The sequence below is a fragment of the Mesocricetus auratus genome, unplaced genomic scaffold, assembly GCF_017639785.1.
Source record: "Mesocricetus auratus isolate SY011 unplaced genomic scaffold, BCM_Maur_2.0 Super-Scaffold_100009, whole genome shotgun sequence".
NCBI classification, from domain to species: Eukaryota; Metazoa; Chordata; class Mammalia; order Rodentia; family Cricetidae; genus Mesocricetus; species Mesocricetus auratus.
In genome coordinates, this window is record NW_024429193.1 from 2,162,743 (window position 1) to 2,179,100 (window position 16,358).

General features: G+C 43.7%; 1 protein-coding gene across 2 annotated transcripts in view; it reads right to left on the reverse strand.

Annotated features, from left to right (window-relative positions):
- Positions 1-1,326: 1,326 nt before the first annotated feature.
- The window catches only part of Negr1 (neuronal growth regulator 1), a 727,936-nt gene continuing 712,904 nt past the window's right edge, over positions 1,327-16,358 (reverse strand). For both annotated transcript variants that reach the window (XM_040751546.1, XM_040751547.1), the window contains one exon: positions 1,327-4,923. In XM_040751546.1, the coding sequence (XP_040607480.1) occupies positions 4,793-4,923 (131 nt within the window). In that variant the 3' untranslated portion in view covers positions 1,327-4,792. The remainder of the gene's footprint in view (positions 4,924-16,358) is intronic.

Sequence of the window (16,358 nt, forward strand, 5' to 3'; positions counted from 1 at the left end):
AGGCAGTGGGCCTGTCACTGAGGAGGATGGGTCTCTTGTTAGTGGAGCAGCTGGTGCTGCCAGAGGGTGGTAAGGATGCTATTTGCTGTGTCTCCAGACTCCTTTTGTTTGCTTTCCAGTGAATGGATTCCTAAACACTTTCTGAAGTCTGGGGTCATCTGGTAAAGCGTCTGTGAGCACGGAGGTGTACACACACTTCTGGGGAAGGTCAGAAGGACGTGGGCATCTTAGCTGAACTATTCTTAGAACTGTGTCGTTTCGCTAACCTGGGCTGTATTTCTTCTTGATAGCTGAAATCGAGTTTTTATTCCCTGCTATGTGCAGGTGGTATCGAAGCCTAGGTGTTCTGACCTGTCGTACTCTCCATGCTCTGATCCCAGGCTTGGTGTTCATGCATTCTGCTTCCTTTGTGTAACTGAATTCATGACAAATGTCCTAGGGCAAGAAAATGAAGTAGAGGAAACTCAGAGATTCAGTGGGTTTCACTTTTTGTGGGAGGGAAAGTTTAGTTATGTTTCCCAAGAACTGCAGTGATACCCGTATTTCTTAGCAGCCTATTAAACCAAGAGGGGTCTTTTCCATGCTTTGATGTTTCTTTTGACCACTTATATACTTCCAATTTATCTTTAATTTTTAATAGATTGTGTGTGTGTGTGTGTGTGTGTGTGAATTGGTATCTGCATGTGAATATCCAGGCAGGCAGAAGAGGGTATTGGATCCTTTGAAATTCGAGTTACAGATTCTAGTTGTAAGACATCCACTTGGGTGTTGGGAATCAAACCAGGATCCTCCTTAGGAGCAGTACATGGTTTAACTACTTGGCATCTCTCCAGCCTCAACATTCTAGTTCAGTTTGTTGTGACCACATATGGGCAAACTTAGGCAAGAGGACTTAAGTCACTGTTGTGAAATGGCCTCATGTACATATTGTAGCATTCACAGACCAGGTTTTTTTTTTGAAAGCAACATGTGTAAAGGGAATTTCATGTGGATGCTCTGAGGGGTGTACTCACTACTCACTTTCTGCTGTTTTATACCCACCTCTCTTAAGACACCAGGTGGGCTCCTCCAGGCATTTGCCTGACTGTCTGATTTTATCCCCAGACTTTACCAGAGACCTTTGTCACTTCAAGTAAAGGCTCTAAAGAATGACATACCTACAAAAAGTGGGGTTTTTTTGACAAATGTTGTGCATATTGTCAGACCTTTAGGGAATTATAACAGATCCAGTATTCAGACCTTGACAGCCATAGTATCCAAGTTCTCACACCATGCTGGTGTTCACTTCTCTTAAACTAAAAGAATTTAAAACGAGTCAAATACATATTTTAATTGATAAACTGACTTTATATTCACCTATTGGAAACAGTACAACATATTTTACATCAGATTATGAAATATGGATGTTTTGCTAAAGACAGGAAGGGCGTTTTCCAGTCTTTAAAGTAAGTACATTTCAGAGGATCTTAAGGCAATACCATTTATCCATATTCATATCTATTGAAATACTGTACACCCACACACTTCAATAAATAGTTAGAAACCTGACCTCTTTTTTTAAAATCATTTCTGGATTTCAAAAAAAACAATTTTTATTGAAAAGATTAAATAGATAACTTTCAGCTGTGTTACAAAGCTAAGCACAATGGGTAAATTAACAATTATTCAGTAATTTGATTTTGATAGTTCATTTGCTCGGAGTGTTCAGACTTCATAGACTGGGGTACTTCTCTATATGTGTGCAGTTTTGTCCTGAATTATCTGGGTACTTCTCAGCTCTCCAATCTACTTTCTAGACACAGCATAGATGCTGTGAGAAGATAATTTTTCAGTCAGGTTACGAACCTCAAACGGACTTTATGTTTGAAATTCTCTCTCGACCCTGTCTGCACAAAGCACCCAGTACTGTGGCCTGGGCAGTGTTGATCATTAAATGGATTCTGCCCAGCAGGACCTCAGGGCATAGCAGGACTTAGGTTTGGAATAAGGTCATTGGGGAAAAAATCAGGCCATTAGCAGTTAAACCAAGAATGCAGACCAACAGGGTCATCAGCGGAAGGTTCCAGCTCTCTCTCACCCCCTCTCGTCACCTCCTTTCCTTCTTCCTTTATTCCTTATCTCCTATTTCTTTTTCTTCTCCTCCTTCTCCTTTCTCAATCGCAAGCTTCTTCTTCCTTTGAAAATTTAGGGGCAAAAAAAGGAATCCCACAAATGGGCATTGTGGAAAACATAATGCTGAAATGAATAGCTAACAAAAATTGTATAGATCAAAAGGTAAATTAACTTCATAAAACTGCTGTTCGAAATCGCAACAATCTTGTACAGTCAGGACTGATAAAATGGAGTCATCAGACATTTCCGATGCCTGCAAATGTAAAACCGCCTACTTGAACGTTATATGCAATACATCCACACAGAAAAGCAAATACTGTAGCCTTATTTGAACAATACTGAACTCATAAATACTCATGATTTCACTCTGTCCAGGAGCCTAAGGACTATGCTGCTGTAACACAGAAAAACATAGTGGATGCCTCCTCTATTAAAATGCCACTCAAGAAAGTCTCTTCTAACATAAAGGCAAATACGTGTAGCTACTGAGCTATGACTGTCCTTTGTCACACTCTATGGAAAAACACCAGACTCCACGAATTCGGAATCATGACGACACTTAGAACTAATTATTTGGTTCATCTGTATTTTATACCTCGGTTTACCTCACATATACCCTACACACCTTACACGGAGGAGGCATCTGTAACTCTAGGGAAACGGTCACTGTATAATACGCATTCTCCATCTTCTTCTCTCCCCAAAACAGTGGTTCAGGTGGCCCACACTCCATGGTAATAGCACCGCTATCTCTAACAAGTAGGTTATTGTGGAGTGCGTTACTTTAAAGCTGCAATACAAAGAAAACATTTTGGCATTGGCTCACTAATTCCACAAAGAACACTTTTAGTAGCACATCACCTAGAAATTTAAATGCCATATTTTTCAAAACTTACTTTTAATAGATCAGTCAAAAATGACATAAATTTATTACAGCTGCTAAATTTAATAGCATGATGCCACATTATTGCCATTTCACGGGAAGACTGTGTATTTATGTCCCTTCACTTATGATTCATTTTCCTAATTAAAATAGATTTATGGTGTCTTTTGGGTCTAAATTTTATTTAGTTAAAAAAATCACAATTTCAAAAGCCATCCTTCTAGGGTAAAACATGAACTATCTAAAAAAAAATCACTGTGAAAGTTCTTACATGTGGTTTTCAGAGTAGGTCTTTAGTTAGTGTGTGCGGAAGGTCACTGTAGAAACTTCGGTGTGCTGAAATTGGCAGCTTCATCAGACCTGAAAAATGGCTTTCAAGGCTCTGGTCTTTCTTTGGCCAAAAGCAAGACCATGAACCTATTCCTGTAATATAATAGTTAGACTAACAGCATTTTCCTTCAAAAAAATGTAGTTCTGTTCTTTAAATAGAAAAAAAAACGTAATATTCACAATCATTTTAGAGGTTAACACATCCCATGATGCCCTCCTTCTGGTGTGTCCCTTAGGTCACATCTCACATGTGTCTCGTAAGATGCGGTGAAGCATGGTGAATCTTCGGTTTTGGCATCAGTTTGAATGGAAATGACTACCAAGATTTTTGGTGAAGAATTGGTTGCTTCTGGCTGATCTGCTGTGCACCAATGCACAAGCTTTGTTAAAATGTATTTTGGAGTTTTAAAGAAAGTAGCATGCATTCCTATCAACCGAACGACGGAAAACCAGGTTGGGGGAAAAAAAAACCAGGGTTTCTGTCACACCAAACTTACTGATGTCAAAACCAGATTAATCTGGACACTCACCACCTCAGCGTCTATCAGGGGACAGGGCTGCAGGCCCGTGTGGAGAAGCTGTCTCAGGACATCAGCTTGCAAGAGTGCAGGAGACTGATGTAGGCTGAGCTGTCCTTTTGACAGCTCATGCCTTCCCCACAGGGGCACTAACATTTAACCTCAACTTCAACCATGGTATTAAATTGTTTCATCGAGAAAACTGAGATGCTGTGGGCAAAGTTCTCAGGCTTAGCTTATCGGTGTAATTTACTTTTGCTCCCAATTTGCGAGGTTTAGGAAAACATTATGTATTTGTCAGAGACAAAGAGAAGATTATTTTGTGAAGGCACACCCATGCTGAACTTAGAAGGAGAAGCACAGCGAGTTTATATTACAAGGCTCATTTCCAAAACCTGGATGTCATGCGAACAGGGGCATCTAGATATGTGTTATATTTCGAGGAAATGATCTGAAGGCAATAGTATTTGATTTTTTTTATCAAAAAGAAAAAAATGCGTCTTTGTAAATGTGGGTTGACTCTTACTGAAACAGGGCACTGAACCCTTGTATTGCAGCCTTAAAGAATCGTGTGTTCACTGCAATATTTGTCATGTAAACTACAGCCGGAAGCCTAGCAGACCACGACTGGATGCTTCTGAAAAGTTTGAAGATTACAAACATGAAACCACAATGAATATCCTCTAAAAGTAAGTTCAGAGCTCTCACATCTTTAAAAAAAGGACAATGTGCAGTGCTTCACAAGGTCGTGTGTCTAATCAAAAGGAGAGGAGAATGAAAGTATTTACACAGCCCAGCGATTGATTCCACAGGCGGCGTCACCCTCGCACGGGCGGGCCTGCCAGATTGTATCCCACGCGCGGCTTTCTACCCAGTGGCACAAAGATTGGATCCAGCCATCGGCATTCTCAGAGACTCCTTTGAGAGCCTTTCACGGGGTCTTTAAAACTCATTGTAGGACAGCGTTCTTCAGGTAGAGCATACTGATGACCGAGGACAGTGCCGCCGCCGACACAAGGCTCCAGCAGGGGCAGAGGTCGCAGGAGCTCCCGGTGATGCCGTATTGGGCTGTGCTTGGAGCTGGAAAGGAACCGGGGAAAAAAAGAATCTGTCAAATACAGTCCCCACATTCCGGTATTCTTGACAATAACCACAGGGCGGTGGATGTTGTGGCCTTGGTGTTGGGGGCAGGAAGGGTTAGGGCTCATGGTGCTTATCTGGATTAACCTCTAGGGGTCAGTCCCCCTTTTCCTCATGGACAAAGTGCAAACTGGATGTGAAACACACTGCGCTGGTGTGTGTAAACCACAGATGGAGCACATCACCCTGGACCAGACAGCCACAATCACTCAAACTAAAGGCAAAATAATTTTGTGATCAGTACGTACTGAAGGAGGACCCACAGAGAGTGCGAGTGACCCTCGGGAGGACTGTCTGTTACCTCACATGTCAAAGCATTCTTGCCTAACTTTTTTGGGAGGGTGCAGCGTTCTGTATACAGTACTCTGCCGGCCCACTATCGGCTTTCATTGAAAACACTGGTTCACATGTTTATCTCTAGCATCACGCATATTTATGTTTCTCTTGCTCAAAACAAAATCTGGGCACGCGACCGATGCCCAAGAAATGCTCAGATTGCAGTTTCAACGTGCACTTCAGTCTTAACAAAACTCGCTCTCTTCCGAAGCAGGGTATATATGTTTGTGTCCTAGATCGTTAAGCGGATGCCCCTCCCTTCACTAATTCAGTAAGTTTCTTATTGAACTTAGCACGAAAAAAAAATAGTAAGTGACCACAATATGGTAGTAAAGTGCCATAGACATAGATAGCCCTGTGATTAGTTAATACTATGGACTCCTGTATACATTCCTGTTTTGGTATCTGTCTGTGATGCCATCTTCCTTTCTGATATCCCATCCAATCACATCACCTTTTATTTCCCTAGACATGATGAAATATTATCAATCATATATTTTAAATTAAATAGTTTACAATTAAACAACTTTGACACACCCGTTACGGCACACAGCAAAGCATTTTTTTTAACTTGTGAGTGAAATCACAGCATGACTCTCTCTAGAACGAAGCAGAGGCTGGCTGCCTCCTTGTCCGCAGAACAGCTGCAGTCAGCAAGGCAAAAATGGAGGGCAGTTAGCCAAGGCTAACTGTACATTTCTAAACTGTACATGCTGATGTCACTGTTCACACCTTAGGCCAGTTGCAGAATCCGCCCCCCCCCAGGCTAACATTGAAACACATAAAAAGCAACAGGTAGACAAAGATATGGAGACTCAGTTCTCTCCTTCAAGAACTAGTGCCTTATTCTGGCACGAGTGAGGTGGCTCAGAGGGCAGTATTTTCGACACACCTCGCTGCTAAGGCTGATAACCCGAGTTCTGTCTCTGGGACCCACATGATAGAAGGAGGGGACAGACTCCTGTAAGTTGTCTTGTGATCTCCATACTTGCTCCATGGAATAGGAATGTACACTCACATTGACCACACACACACACCAACAACAACAACAACAACAACAACTTACTGCCGTTGCTCATAATAGGAATGCACACATTGATCTCTCCCCCCCACACACACACAGATTAAAAAACCTTACTGCCATTGCTCATTGACCTTAAATGTCTGCACAGAATGCAACCTAATTTAATTAATAATGAGTGCAGAGGCATGCTAGACACACTTGAGGAGGAGGACACTCAAGTATTGTCTTATGCAGACCTGTGTAGGTTAGACTGTCCCCGTCTAGCAGATCAGCCCGTCAACCACACAGGAGGAAACCTGCCTTCCGTAAGAGATTTCGCTACAAAAGACAGTGATGGGTTCTCCAGGGCTGGTATTGACCTGGAGTCTGTCAGGTCACCCAAGGTGTCTCTGGTCTCCTGAAGGATGCTGCAGATGACTAAGGAGAGAGGTCCAGTGATCAGAGTCTGATTTGGTGTTGGAAAGGGTTCTGGGTTAGGTGAAGGTTATCTGGTAACATGATGATTTTACCATGAGGTTGGCAGGTTTACTTCAGGACGCAAAAGCCCAAGGATGCTTTAACTTAAACCCTTCAGGATTCCCAGTGCCTCCTGGGGGAAGCTGAAACTTCTCCCTCCTTCCCTACCTCATTCTTCTTTTCTATTTATTTTTTTTCTCGATGGTAAATGGACAGGCTCTTACTAGGTCTATCCAAAGCTGTGGTCCAGGACGAGGACGGTAGGTCTCTGTTTTCTGGATACAACTGGCTCAGACCCAGAGAGTGCCTGTCGTTCAAGCCTTTGTTTTTTCTGAATACGTGGGCTGTCTTGTCACCCTTTCCAAGTGTACAGGTTGCAGCATTAAGCCTGTACCCTTGTGCCCTACTCCACATTAAATATCACACACTGCCTCCTGTCCCCGTCAGGCTTTCTGCTCAGCTCATGCCCTTCCACAGAAGAAGCGCATTGCTCTTAAGCGCTAAGCTTAACGTGGGTTAGATCAGTGTTTGAACAAAAATGTTCTCTGCTTTACTGTACAAAACAAAAACCCCAGCAACTCTCTGAGTTTGTTTTCTTGGCTTCTTTGGATTTTATTTTAAAGGGTTTTCATTATCCTGGCCAGTCATCTCTCTGCACTGCAGGTGTGGCTTGCTCTGCTCTGGATTCCCTGCTTGCTATAGATTCCAGCACATGTGGTTTTCAGGGAGCCATTCCAGGCTGGCCACTCTCTCAGACGTGGAGAGGAAGTGTCCAGCTTGCATGGTGTGTGGACTTGGGGTCTCCTCCTGCTGTGGGCAGAAGAGCAGACCTAGGTTCTAGATTATCCCACGCTGTGTCCCACGCTCTATCTGATTTGAATGATCAGACCTAACCCATCACCTTGACTGCTTCGTTTTTATTTTAATCCTCAGTGGTTCCCTTGTTGTTTCTGCAGTGAAAGAGCAGTTGTAAGTTTGAAACATTCAGTTTTGGTTCAATACCAGTTGCTCACCTAGGCAGTTTTCTTAACTTACTGAACTAGCTTTGGGTAGACGTTTAAGATTCCTGTGGTAACCTTAGGTGGGGTTACTTGAACCACATGAATTCTGCTTCTGCAACTCACACATATTCCCGAGGAAGTCGCACCTTGGTGGGAACTGAAGGATCTATACCTGATTAGGTCTCGCGCAAAGGGGAGTGGTGGATGGGTACCCAAAGAAGAGCATGCGTTAGACACAGAAAAGTGTACCCCATTGGGTGGGTCATCCTGGCAGCATGACTCTGCCTCGCCACATGGAGTGCAAAGAGTTTGCTCAAAAGATGCCTTCCTTTCTCCTGCCTTAGCCAATGTCCACGCCTCACACCACAGGGGTATCTGAAGGCTTCGATTACAGCTGTGCAGGGCACATCCGGGTAAAGGAGGCTGGCCCACACTTCACCTTACAGCCGTGGCACAGAGACCTTCAGGGTGAACAGTGTACATCCTGCACTTTGGGACCTCTGGCGTCTTCGAGATATTGGTGTTAGGGAACTGAGTGGCTGTGCGGTGAGCTAGCGATGGCTAGATTTCCAGGATGGGTTTCACCCGACGTGCCGTCATTATATCAAGTCCTGCTCTTGGACATGCTGAGATTCACAAACCATGTACCACTGTGCAAACAACTCTTAACTTGGCAGAGCATAGCCTAGTTTACCACAGAGGGCTCCTCTGGCGTCTAACGAGGTAAAGCAAGAAAGAGGCATACGCCCACCATCTCCCAACATCTCCTCTGCTGCAGAAAGGCTTAGGAAGGCAAATTTGTGTTGTGTATCTTTCTTATATTAGGGGACCCAGGTCACAGAAGAAAACTCCCAATGATTTAGATTTTCGTTTTCAAAGTGTTCGCATAGTCCTCAGACAACTTTTTTTTTCCTATAGAAACCCTCTGTACCAGTTAGTTTTGTGTCTCTGTGATAGAACCTGAGGGCAACTTAAGGCAGGAGGGTTCACCCACGGGGTGTGGGGTGGGAACCAGACTCAGCTCATGGTGGTGGGAGGGTCTGGGTTCAGCTCACAAGTGGGGAGGGGCTCGGCTCACGTTGCAGGGCCGAGGGACTTGACTCAACTCTTGGTGACCAGAGATTGTGGTAGAAGGCATCCAGAGGACAGTGCATCAGAAAACAGCCAGAACTCAGGGAGGTGTAATTTGAAAGGCTTCTAGTGACACAGCAGCTCTGAAAGTGACCAGCACAGCTTTGCACACAGCCCCAAAGTCAAGGACGAAGTGCTCAGAACATCAAGGAGATGGTCTGATTCACACTGTACAGAATGTATGTTGCATTGAAATAGCGTGGAGAAACTGGGGAGGGACCAACCCCATTCCTCTCTTTCCAAGTACAGAGTCATCCTCCTAGCTTGCTCCTGGCAGCTGCTACATTATTGTAAGTCAGAACACTGTCCTCAAATCGAATCCCATTCTGCCAAAGTTTCTGTTACATGATCCTGTCTCCCGAGCCTCAGTTACGTCGTGGTTTTAAACACAAGCTCATCTGCGTTGTTGCCTGAATTCAGAAATATGTCCATTTGTAGATAGATACTCTAATCTACTCAGAGCCACAGGAAACTCCCTTAGTCCATTACCTCTAACTTGGGATAAAGAGAATTATAAAAGAGCATTCAACCACACAAAGACAGGTTCTGCTTATCCTATCTACTCTAGTCATGGGAATAGACTCTCAAGGGTTTGAATTTCTCCACAACATCCTCCATTTCGGCTGGAGTTTTTTGTTTACTCCTCTCCCCCACACCCCCACAATCAGAAGTAATTTACATGGGCATGTTAGCCCTGGTGTGAAATATCCCTCACTGCAGGCTGCTCTGCATAATCCTAAATGGCTCTGAAATTGGCATGTTCTGGTTACGCAGACCTTAGGCAACTCAGACTGGCTTGAAAACATTTTCTAGCTGTGCTGTACATATTTTGCAGTGTGCACACAGGTGCAGAAAAGTAGTCTTTGTTGTGTGAAACGTACATACACATGCAAAATACAGTATGAATTGTCTCTAGCACTTCAGTACATAGGCTTGAGTTTGGGCCTTTAAACCATCATCTCCCTGAAAAAAAAAAGCCAAACGAAGGAGGGACACACAGAGATAAAAATAGAAGCCCAGCTGTGTTCTCCAGGCCACTGATCGTCCCGCCACCAAGCTGTGTCTCCATGCTTTCATGGGAAGACTTGGTAGAAATTTCCAACCGGCAAAGAACCTTTCGAATTGCAGAGATTTTAAAAATTTCCCCTCTAAAAGTTTATTTTTTCAATTTACTTACCAACCCCAGTTCCCCCTCCTTCCTCTTCTCCTGCCCCCTCCCTCCTTTCCACCCCCATTCACTCTGAAGAGGGGGTAAGGCCTTCCTTGGGGAAGCAAGACCAAGCCCCCCCCCACCACCTATATCAAGGTTGAGCAAAGTATCCAACCATAGGGAATGGGCTCCCAAAAGCCAGTTCATGCACCTGAGATAGGTTCTGGTGCTCCTGCCAGTGCCCTCCCCCCCAACAGATCAATCCACATAAGTGTCACCTACATTCAGAGGGTCTAGTTCAGTCCCATGCAGGTTCCCTGAGCTCCCACCAGCTTAGATTCTTTCTCTATGTACTTATGGGTTTTTGGATGGAGTCTCAATGACTCTATTGTCTTGTTTATCACATTTTATTCTTAGCTGCCCGTGGTAGGACTTTCCAATCCAAACCACCTCCTGTTCTAAGATCAAGAGCTTCATGGGGTTTGATTTTGATAGCACTTTCCTTTTTAAAGTGTCCTTTTCCTTCTGTGTTACTTGTGGCTTTTCAAAATCCGTGAAGGGCAGTGACAGCCTGAGCTGTGACTCTGACTTTATTTAAATTGTTCCCCTCTTCGCACTCAAGATAGACTTTCAGTTTTTCCTCAGCGGTCTTATGATAATTTCAGCATCTTTTGGTTATTAACAAGGTCTTGATACAGTCTAGATGCTGTGCAGGGCATCTGAGGTCTAAATGGTGTGTAAGGGAATCTTAAGTCTGTATGGTTAGGTAGGGAATGCATGGTCCACCTGGAATCTTCTCAAGCTGCATCTCCAGCCTGGTCCTGTCTGTCTGCCCCACTGCATTCTACAGGAAGCCAACACGTGGGGAAAACTCTCCATGTTCATTACAGCCAGCCCGAGTTTCTGTATTTGCAACTAATACCCTTCTCCAATGCCATTTACTAGCATTGCCAGACTGTTCCAGAAATCTAAGGAGCTCACCTGCTATAAAACTCTTCAGCTTTATGGACAAGGCTGGTGGGGGTTCAGCTCTGTGATGGTGTCACGTGGAGGCAGGTGGATTCTGTGTTTCCACCCCTGTGCATGCTCTGTGAGTCACATCTGATACTGACTGGACTCAGTCTGCTGCCCCACCCAGCCCCTGCACAGTGACCTGTCCCTTCCGCTCCCACACATCTTCTTTAGGAGAGAGCCTGTCTGTTTTGAAAGCAAGGGTCTTATTTCATTTACTTTTGATCAAGTGCTTGGTGATGCCAAGCATTCATAACATGTGCTTTAATTCCTGCATCCCCGTGAAGCTTTGCCACAGAGCTCAAGCCACAGAGAGGAGACAGCCCTGTCGAGAGCTCAGGGCTTTGGAGGTAATCTTACTGAAAAGGGGAGTCCCGTTTGCTTGGTTGTCTGCAAGATCACCAAAGGTCATCATACCCTAAAAGACACAGCAGACACTCTCAGGAGAAACACTGAAGACTCATTCTTTTCTAGGGTCCTGTTTAAATATTAGAGTAAGGAGTAGAGACTTTATTTCTCCACCTCTGGGAAAAGCCAGGAACCTTCCGTCTCTCTGCCTGGTTTCACTGATGACCACAAAGGACATAGTGCGTGGCTGATGACAGCTCTCAACGTACATCATGATGTCCCCTCACGGCTCCATGACAGACATCTGCCTTATGGAGCAGGGTCTCTTGAAGCAGAAAGGTCTAGAAGTTAGAGAGAGAAGCAGTCATGCAGCGACGTCCTTCAGAGCTGCCCAGCGTGTCTTCTGACCAACTGCCTTGCTCTCAGGAACCCAGGAGAGGTTGCATCTTTGCTCTTCAGTGCCTCCTCTGGAAGCCTGTGCATCCTGGTCCCATCTCTCACGGTCTCTCTCTGGCTATGTAAAGTTCATGCTTCCTTTCCTTCTTATCTTCTCCGGCGGCTTTGCCGATGAGTACGCATGGGAAATATTTAATAAGTAGCTGCTCTCTCTATGTCTTTTTGCTCCGTTTGAGCTTTGCCTCTGTCTCATTGACTTAGTGCTTTAGCTGTTGCTACGTCAACCTGGTGTCAACCTGGGTGGGGTTTGAAGTAAACTCAAGTAGTTCTTCAGAGGCCCCAGAAGAATGGAGCCTGGTGGCCACAGAAAGCAGTATCCCAGAAACACAGCTCTGGAATGGATTTCCATTACTCCTCCATTTCTGTGAGTACCGTTTCCTGCCTGTGTGGCTTAAAATCCTTCCTGAGCTGTTCATCTTGGGACAAGGTGGAGTCGCGCCAACTGTCATCTCTACGCAGTCTAGAACCACTTGAGAAGGGAGTCTCGACTGCTCAGATCAGAGTTGCCCTCCGGTGCATCCTTGGGACAGTGTCTTGGTTGATAATTGATGCAGGAAGGCCCAGTCCACCCTGGGCAGATGATTCCGAGATGTGTAAGAAATTAACAGTGCATGAGCCAGAAATTAGTGTCCTCCACAGTTTCTGCTCCAATCTCCTGTTTGTGGTCCTGTCCTGACTTTCTTCAAAGATGAATTATGACCTGGAAGTCTAAACCAAACAAATATCTTCCTGCCCTAAATTTTTTTTGTCAAAATGTTTTATCACAGCAACAGAGTGAAACTAGAGCAGGGACACTCAGACAGAGACAACACTCTTGCAAGGCAAGAAGTAAAACAAAGGATGGCAGACACTGTGTCTGCTGTGACTTCAAATCCTCCCAGTGCGTGGTGCATCGCATATGGTAGGTGTAGAGTAAATTAATTCGGTATAAGTCGATCAATTGAAATAAACAAGTATTTTTCATTGGCTAACGATAATCTTCAGGGTTACCTCACTTTCACGAAGTCTGCATTAGCAATGCCCTTAGTGGGCACATGCTCTCCGTAATGATGACAGGGTCTTAAAACTTTAATTAAATCTTGTTTTTCCTCGCAGACTTTATCCCAAGAACACCCCCCACTGTTTTACACTGAGACTCTTTGGTTCCTGTTACCCCAGCAACACTGACTAATGAAAATTTTTCCTCTTGCTGTATTTCTTAAATAGTTAAAGGCACTCGCGGTTCTTATAATGTTTATGACTACAACCAGAAAATGCCCCTCTCGGCGACCTTCAAATGCTGGCTCTCTAAGGCTGCTTCTGTCTACAGCGATGTGACTTGTAGAAAACACGGGAAATAAAGTGATTAGGGAGGGACGTACACAAGAGTCACGTCAGGCGATTCTCATCCAAAGAAGGGGAAGAAGATGGATAGAAGAAAAGATTAAATTTGTTCAAGGCCCTCAGCACTGTGTGGTTCACATTGTGGACAGGATCTGGCTTCTAAGGGTGTCCAGCAATTTCTGTCAGAAAACAGAGCTTGTGTGCAGCTCCTGGTGTCTTCAGACGATGGTCAGGATTTAGTAACGATAAGACGAGGTCTACCTTTGTAAGGTTATTATACGGAGATTTCAGGACTCCGAGTTATCTTTGTGGATATTCAAGTTTGTGGGTTTGCAATAATATTTAGAAGATATTTGGCTACAAGTCCTACAGTGGGTCTTCCAGGTTCCCGCCTTAAGCTTTACACCTACAATTCCGTTAGTCATAGACCGTTAAGGAAATCCATGATCTTTTACAGGTTTGTTTCACTGAGAGATGGCTGTACATTAGGCTTTGTTTGGTTGTCCTTCATCTAAATGTGCCCATTTGGACCTAAAATTTGGAAATTAGTCTTTTAGACCTATACCAGAAAAATCTTCCATTAAAAAAAATGGCTGCTTTTCATAACTGTGATCACACTGTGTGTTCTCTGGGCACTTACTGGAGATGCTCTGTGCCAGGCTCTGTGTCTCATATTGAATGTATAGGCAGACCAGATTGTTTCTTGGCTCTAAGGTACTTGAATTCACCACAATAAAGCACCCCTTCCTAAAAGGAAATGAGTCATTTACCCCAAATCACATGTTGTCATAATTCCAGAGTGGAGACAAACCTTGAATCCATTCTTTGTCAAGTACAACTAAATCAGAAATCTAACAAAGGAAACGAAATCTAGACTCACACCCTGTCAAAGCCATCATGAGTCCTGGAGTGGAAAGGCAATCCTTGTCTGGACTCAGAGTTTGGCAACCTTTCTGGTCTCCTGCACCTCCCATACTAACTTATTTAGTCTCTCACATTAGGCTTTCACAACTCTCATTGCTTCCAATATTAAATGTTAGTAAATGAATCTTAAACTCCCTCTAAATCTAATATGATCGGAGTAATTTCCATCTTGTAAATTGTCCACCAGATGCATCCTTAGTCATTCCTAAACTGTAAATAAAATATAAAATGAGTTTGTTCTGCATATTTATATCTTCCTGCGGAGTTCAGCTTGGACCTCTTAGCATCTCAAACTCAGGAAAGCAGGAGTAAGTCTTTCCTGGTCAGGTAAAAGCAACAGCTGAGGTGGAGTCATCCTACTGGGTTTTTCACGTTCTCAGTTGTCATGAAGAATTTTCAGTGTATCAAGAGTATGTCCAGGGGCACTGGGCTGTGTGCCTTGACTGTGATTCGCCAGTCTCTGACACACAACCGCACAGGATGCCCAAAGTCAGCATGGTGTGCTCATCCCACACAGAAGATGCAATTGTGTTTAATGTTGGCTGTTTTCAAGTGAAGGAGAAACGTTGCTTTATTAGTCAAGACGGAGGTCATGATGTGAGAGGCTGAGGAATGGGAAAGGGATTAAGGAGATGGTATATTCCGGGGAGGAGAGCATTGGTTATATTCTGGGAAGGAGAGCATTGGTGTGTCAGTCTGGATTAATTGCAGTACTTTCTACCTCTAAGGAGTGTCTAAGAGTTCTCATACACTCTTCATTTCCTACTCACTCCAACTAAGCTCGTATTTAGAGGGGGTGTTTGCAGTCATGATTGTTGAAAGGTATTTCCAAAGTTTCCTATAAGTTTATTTGCAAGACTTAAAAGAATCAAACATTTCGGTACATTCTCAGAAACAAGTTGTTATAAAAAGGTTTGGGCTACATCTTTGTGTTTGAGTTAACTGTTTTAAATCATGACATCAGAATTTTTCTACCTTCACCAGGAAGGGAAAAGATGTTGAATGTTAGCATGTCATTGCTTTAACCCCACCCCCACCAAACATTATGGATGTAAGGAGGACACATTCCCACCCCCACCACAGATATAGGCTATAATAAGGGTACAAGGTACCCTAGAAATTTCTTAACAATCTTCTTGAAATTTCTTTCAATATTAAGCTCTTTGTTGTCTATGATATTTAAATCAGTCTTTGGATACTCTGATAGAAACGGGTGACTACGTATCTCTTGCAACATTTAAGCATATGGCACCTATCTGCTTACAAAGAAACAGTGTCGCTATCCACAAGTATGAACTGAGAGTAGAGTGTTGCCAATAAGAGAAATGGAGCAATTTAACAAGCAATGTTCCTGCTTATACAGACCAACATTTTTTTTTAATTTAACTGAACACTGAAAACAAATCCCAGTTCCCCCCTCTCTTTGACACAGTTGGTTCTACTGTGCATAATGTGTAAAGAATGGTGTCAATGCCAATTGCATCTGAACTGGCTTATCTGTGTAGCATCATGCAGATTCACGTGGTCCAATGAGATGTGCAAACTGACTAGCTCAGTATCCCTCAATTGGTCATTAGAGTTTTTTTGTGAGTATTTTTCTCATGATTTTCAAAGAACAATTCCCTTTTCCCTTTTTCTCTGTCTCTCTATTTTTCTCTCTTCCTTCCTTTCTCTCATTCCTTCTTTCTTTCTTTCCTTTTTCTTTCTCTATTCTTTTTTCTTTCTTTCCCTCCCTCCCTCCCTTCTTCCTTCCTTTCCTTTTTTATCTCTTTATTCTTTCTCTCTCTTTCCTTTCCTCCCTCTCTCTCTTCCTTTCCTTGCGTCCTTGCTTCCTTCCTCCTCGTCCTCGTCCTCCTCCTCGTCCTCCTCGTCCTCCTCCTCGTCCTCCTCCTCGTCCTCCTCCTCCTCCTCTTCTTCTTCTTCTTCTTCTTCTTCTTCTTCTTCTTCTTCTTCTTCTTCTTCTTCTTCTTCTTCTTCTTCTTCTTCTTCTTCTTCTTCTTCTTTTGGTTTGGTTTTGATCCTCTAGGGACAGGATGATATCTTACTGCCAACATGCTAGGAAAAGGCTGTAATGTCAAGTGTGAAGTCTATCAATCAGCACTGGGCAAATCACAGGTTGAGTCTTGGCACAGCAGCTGAGGGCTCACCCAGGACAGGCCTTACATTACTGTCACTGACCCTGAAATGGAAGTCGGTATGAGAGTTGCCTGGGAAG